General features: G+C 44.9%; 1 protein-coding gene across 1 annotated transcript; it reads left to right on the top strand.

The window, feature by feature from the left end:
* Positions 1-3,087: 3,087 nt before the first annotated feature.
* On the top strand, positions 3,088-4,035 carry LOC127051781 (olfactory receptor 52E2-like). Its single transcript, XM_050954581.1, has one exon. The coding sequence runs from the start codon at positions 3,088-3,090 to the stop codon at positions 4,033-4,035; it is 948 nt and encodes a 315-aa protein (XP_050810538.1).
* Positions 4,036-6,456: the final 2,421 nt, after the last annotated feature.

The raw sequence follows: 6,456 nt of genomic DNA, 5'->3' as shown, positions 1-6,456 counted from the left end.
AAATATCACAATTCTAAGCAAAGCTATAACAAGCAACTATACGGAGCAACAAAACAGTAACTATAACAAGGCAGTTGAAACTTACAAGCTCTACAATCTTAACAAACTATGACTTATTAAATTAAAAAAAAACAAGACCTATGGTGCACCTTATGCTATGGGGAGGTTACAGAGGGCAGAGTGGTATGTGTCCAGGACCCAGCTCCCAAGGAAGCCAAGGGATGGTGGATACAGTGGTGGATACAGCTGAAAGCAGGGAGCCCCGAGGCAAAGCCCACAGGAGCAGCGCTTAGCAGCGGCACAAACTTATTTTTAGAGTCAAAGCGCCGCGGAGTTTAAGAGAGGTTTTAAGACACAGACCAAGGTTTAGCTTGAGTCTGTGTGCTGGGGAAACAGAGCCAGCAGCTAAAGTAATAAAATAAAAGTATAGAAAGTTTCACAGAGGGATTCTTACCAGTCCCCAAGGCAGCAGCAAAGGCAGAAGCAGCAGCAACATCAGAAGAGGCAAGGAGGGCTCGGTACAGTCTCAATAATCAGGAGATCTCTCAGGTAGCAATTCGTTCTTCGTGGGGGGGGCGTTCAAAAAACGGGGGTACGCTCAAAAATAAAACGAGAGTGGAGAAAGAACCCCCCAGAACCCATGGCTGATCAGACCAGGCAGCAATGCAGGAACCTTTCTGAGGTGTGTTTCAAAAATGTCTGGTTTTAAAGGCAAACTTGGGCAGTTTCCCGCCAGTAATCCTGATAGGCTCCCTCTGTCACAGGGGAGGGGGCACAGGGGAAAAACTGAAGGTAAGCCCAGAGACATGCCTGGACATAGTCCTGTGCAATAGGTGACTCAAGAGCACATGAGACTATGACTCATGCCCAGGATCTTAAAACCACAATAGGCCTTGCAGCTCTGGACATTGCCTACCCTACACCAAGCCCAGGCTCAACGAGGTGATAACAGGACTAACCCTTTGAAAAGGGCAGTGGTCCCACTTAGCATGCAGCACAAGTGGCCATCCCTTTGAGAAGGGCAATGGCTCTTGTTAAACAACTTAAGGGGCCCTCCCTTTGAGAAGGGCAGTGGCCCTGGTAAACAACTTAACAGCCAGGGAAGGGTGGCCACAGGAGAACAGAAAACAAAATGGAGTCTGGGGAAACAAAATGGAATAGGCGATAGCTGTAACAGACACTACTGATATTGTATAGTGTTCATTTTTAATCTGAATGTTTTCCCCTGCTAAATCAAATGCCTCAGAGAAATTCAAATCTATTGTGTCTGTGTGGCTTCCTTGATTAGCCAAACATGTACTGTCATGGAAGGATGAAATTAGATTTATTTCACAAGACCTGTTTTCCATAAACCACATTATTTACTGACATTTATTATATTCCTAGATTTTATTTTATTTTTCCCATACAAGTTTTTCCTTTGTTTCCTAACTTAATCCAATCTTTCTTTTTCAAACGTCCTCTTTTTTTAATAGTTTATGTTTAACACTCTATTTGCCTTTTTATTTTTTAGGGGATCTGCTGCTGCCTGATTGCATACTTCTGATTCTGAACTAGATGTATGGTCATCATCATCGATCAGTTCGTAACTCTGGTGTTTATAATTCTGAGGTTCTACTGTTGATGCTGTTTAACATTCTCCTTGACTGCTAGCGGACTGGAAAGTATTTCATCTCCTCATACGATATAAGTACCTCATGCAGCTTCTTTCTGAATGCAGAAGAAAAATATTTCTTAACAACATCTATCTTTTCTGCAACTTTAACAAGGTTCCTTTCTTGCTCTAGAATTTGGCCTAAACCTTTTTTACGATTTCTTTTGTTCTTAATATACTTATTAACCCCCTTTTTGTGACCCTGTCAAACACGGATTTTCTCCAGATGTCTTTAACATCTCTCATCAGTTTTCACATATTCCAGTTCGTATTGCTTGCTATCATTTTGCCATTTTCACATTTGATATATATTTCTTCCCTGCCCTTCATGATTGCTTCATTCACTTTGCCGTTGAACCAGGTTCTTAGCCAAAGCTGTCCACCTCCTTGACTGTAGAATCATGGCTTTTGAGCTATCTAATAACCTCTTCATAAGGAAATCCAAGTTTTGTTTCTATTTTTCTGAATTTTTCCTCCAGTAAGTTTTGATGATAATTTTCCTCAGCTTTGGGGAATTTACCCTTTGGAAACACTAAATGTCTGTAGATATTACTGATTGGGAACTGTTCTATGTCTGTCAATTTGAATGCAATCAATTCAATTCTGTTATTTTGTTCTCCTCTATCATATGTCCCCTTCTTTTTGTCTTCTCTAGACGAAAGAGTCGCAGACTTTTCAGTCTGTCTACATATGGCAGCCTCTCCCATTCTGATAACCTGACTCAGAAATCTCCGTTCTATTTACTGTATCCTTTATAGAGACTGTGTGACCAAAACTGAGCGCATCTCCAGAATAGCTTATTCTCCGTCCCATTCCTTAGGCGTCCAAACATTGTCTTTCTTTTGGCAACACTGCAAATGAGCAGGTGTTTCCATGGAGCTGCTATCAGTGATGTCCAGGACTTTTTCTTGAGGTGTGTTCTAGTTGGGATCTTTCCCCTTGGCACATATCTTGACAAAAGTTTGGTTTTTTTCCAATCTCAGATTTTGAGCAACTGGATGAATGGGGAGCTTCCTACATCATGGACTCTGTAGCTTGGCTTGGGTTGGAGGGGACCTCAGGAGGTCATCTAATCCAACCCCCTGCTCAAAGCAGGACCAATCCCCAACTAAATCCCCAAATCCCTATGTGATTTCCCACAACATGACATGTAGGAATTATTTAAGCATGAAGCACCAGCAAATATGGAATTGACATTGGTAGGATCAGTTTTCCTAATGAAAATGTCATTTTTCAGTATATGAAGAGCAATCAATCTCCTTCACCCACAAGTACTGCATGTTGTTTCTCATATTAACATTGTCTCTCCATCCAGGAATTTGTACTGCGACCATTGCCCTAGACTCTGGGCACATACAGGAAGTTGGGGGAACATATGGTACATGCAGGAGACACCGTTCTGCCTCAGAGTTGGACACTTTCTCTCCTACTCCATGTCAGATTCCAACACAACTGACTTTTCCAACCCCTCCACCTTCATCCTGCTGGGCATTCCTGGCCTGGAGGTGGCCCATATCTGGATCTCCATCCCCTTCTGCACCATGTATATGATAGCCATCTTGGGGAACTTCATCATCCTGTTCATTGTGAAGAGGGAGCTGAGCCTCCATAGACCCATGTACTATTTCCTCTGCATGCTGGCCGTCACTGACCTGGTCCTGTCCACTTCCATCCTGCCCAAAATGCTGGCAAGCTTCTGGTTCAATTCCAGGGAGATCGATTTCAGTTTCTGCCTCACCCAGATGTACTTCGTTCACTGCTTTTTAGTGATGGAGACTGGGATCTTTGTGGCCATGGCTTTTGATCGCTACGTGGCCATTTGCGACCCCCTGAGATATTCCATGACCCTAACAAACCACGTGGTGGTCAAGATCGGCCTCGCTGTGATGCTGCGCGGTGGTATATTTGTACTGCCCTATATCCTCCTAGCAAGGCATTGGCCGTATTGCAGAACCAATATCATCCCCCATTCGTACTGCGAGCACATAGCTGTGGTGAAGCTGGCCTGCGTCGACATCCATGTCAGTAGTTATTATGGCCTCTTTGTGCTGTTGTCTGTGATTGGTCTGGATGTGATTTTTATTGCTGTGTCCTATATCCGGATCCTCAGGGTCATCTTCAACCTCTCCACAAAGGATGCCCGGCTCAAGACTTTTGGGACCTGCAGCTCCCATCTCTGTGTCATTTTAGCCTTTTACATCCCAGCTCTCTTCTCCTCCCTCATGTACCGGTTTGCCCACAGAGTGCCCCTGCATTTCCATGTTCTTATTGCCAACGTGTACCTCCTGCTGCTCCCCATGCTAAACCCCATCATCTACGGGGTGAGAACCAAACAGATCCGGGACAGGCTGATCTGGCTTTTTACTCATGAAGGGACCTAAAGTTTTCTCCTGGTACTTTGGCTTTCAGATCGAGCTCCATGCAGAGCTGGCTGGTGACATGGTGCTGGGCCCTCTTCCCTGGATCACTTACTGGATAGTCAAAGAGACGTTAAACCCTTTCCTGGCCTTGCTGAGTTGTGTCAGTTTGACAAATTGGGGAATTGGTCTATGTATAACTCGGTAACCATAGGCTTTACACTTTTTTAATGGCTGGTAACTGGATCCCCGAGGCTCTGCCTTGTGCCCCACTTCTTCCCTCAAGGCCCTGCCTCCTCCCTGCCTATTCTTCTGGGGCCTGCCCCTGTTGCTCCCTCCTCTCCTCCCCCATCAATTCCTTGATCATGTGAAAGCTACTGTTGGCCCTCCCTTAATAGTTTACAAGCGGCCAGTGGTGAGCGGGGGCAGAAGTTCACGGATACAGTAGCCTGAACTTTTGAACTATCTTTTCCTTTCTGCCTCAAGGCAGAGAAAACTTGCTTCAAACCAGTTTTTACAGAACAGATAACAGAGTGTGGGGTTTGACAACCTACCAATCAAGTGTTAACACGCAAAGGTCTTTGTCTGAATGTGAATAAAAGGTTTGTGAAACTTGTGTAAGAGAGAGTTTTTTGTACTAAGGTACAAGGCTGTCCTTTTTTCTGCAGAATAAATAATCTTTTCCTTATCCCTTTCAGGCTGTTATTGGCTCTCAGCTAGGCAGACCCAATATTTTGGTAACAATCATCTCTACATCCCTCCCCTCCCAGCTGGGCTCCCTCTGCTCCAGGGCTGGGACAGGAGCTGCTGCAGCCTGACAAGGAACCTGCAGTGAGCACAAGGAGGATGCAGAACCGGGACTGACAGGCCAGTCAGGAGTGGAGAGGGAAGCCAGGAAGTTGTATAAAAGCAGCTGAAGGTTGGGAGCAGGATTCTGTGGCAGGCAGGTGAGACTGTGCATCCTATAGGGTGTGGGCCCTAATGCTCAGCTACAAACTCCTGAGGGCAGAGACCATTGTGTGGCTTATTTCCTTCACATTCAGTTCCCTTTTGTTCCTCCTGGCTGGGGGCCTGTAGCAGGCAGAGCCCTGCAATGGGGATGGGCTGGGAGCCCTTTGCCCTGAGCCAGGCCTTGGGGGCAGGGCAAAGATTCAGCTTTGAAGCTAAGAGGACAACAGCTGAGAGAGGCAGAAGGATAAGCCCCCGTCTTAGTTGCGAAGACAGGATGCTGGGCAGAGGCTGCGGTGCCTTTGGAGATGAACATTACACCATTAGCTGGGTATTTACACAATTACAGAGAAGCTTATCTGGAACTACAGGGCCCCCATTGCCCAGGGGCTGAAGCTGAACAGTGAAGCTGAGTCTAACGTGCGCGCTGAATGACACTTTTCATCACTCCATTTAGCAGGCTGCTGAGCAGCATTATCCCCATGTCATTGATCAGCTGAGCCGCACAATGAGATGGTGGCAGAACAGGCAATAGGAACCGAGAGTCCTGACCCTCCCAGCACCATTGCTCTGGCCATGAACTGGCTTTGCTCCTCTGGGTTCAAATGATCTAGCAGAAAGAAAGGGGGTTTCTGAGACAGGCTATGGGAATGGGCGAGACTTCCCTTTGTGGACAGACTGAAAATTCGGGGGCTGTTAAGTTTAGAGAAGGGACAAACAAGGGAGCATATGATAGAGGAGAGGAAAATAAAGAATGAGACTGATTACATTCAAATGGACAAAGAGATCACAGTTACCTACCAGTACTATCTGTAGACACATAGTGCTTCATACGGGCTAATTCCCCAAAGCTGAGGCAAATCATGAGCAAAATGGATTTGGAGGAAACTTTAGACAGAAAAATGGGATTGAAAATTGGGAGTTCTATAGAGGAGTTAATTGGATAAGTAAAAAACCACGATTCCACACTGAGAAAGGTGGATAACTTTGACTACACACCCAGTTCAGTGGGAAAAGGAAGGCAGCAACTAGGGGTGGGTGGGGAATAGGGGGAGCAAGAAAGCAATATATAACAACTGGGAAAATGAAAAATAGATAACAAGCAACACAAATTGGATGTTATGAAAATTGATGAGGAATATTGAAGAAAAATCAAAGTTTGGCAGAGCTACATATCACAAAATGGAGTTTATTAAATATATTAAGAATAAAAGAAATCATAGAAAAGCTTTACGTGAATTATGAGAGGGAGAAACAAAACTTGTGAATGTTGCTGAAAACGTAGATGTGTTCAAGAAATAGTTTTGTTCTGAACTGGAAATGAAGCAGTGTGCTGTACTCATATCACATGAGGTGATGAATTATTTGCCAGTCCATTAACACTCAAGGAGGATGTTAAACAGCTTCTAGAGTAGAACCGTAGAGTTCTGAATACCAGAATTACGAACTGACAGACCAAGCACATGTCTAATTCGGAACCAGAATTACGTAATCAGG

This window comes from Gopherus flavomarginatus, chromosome 1 (genome assembly GCF_025201925.1).
Source record: "Gopherus flavomarginatus isolate rGopFla2 chromosome 1, rGopFla2.mat.asm, whole genome shotgun sequence".
Taxonomy (NCBI): Eukaryota; Metazoa; Chordata; order Testudines; family Testudinidae; genus Gopherus; species Gopherus flavomarginatus.
The sequence above is the reverse complement of the archived record's forward strand: the minus strand, read 5'-3'. Positions and strand labels throughout refer to the sequence as shown.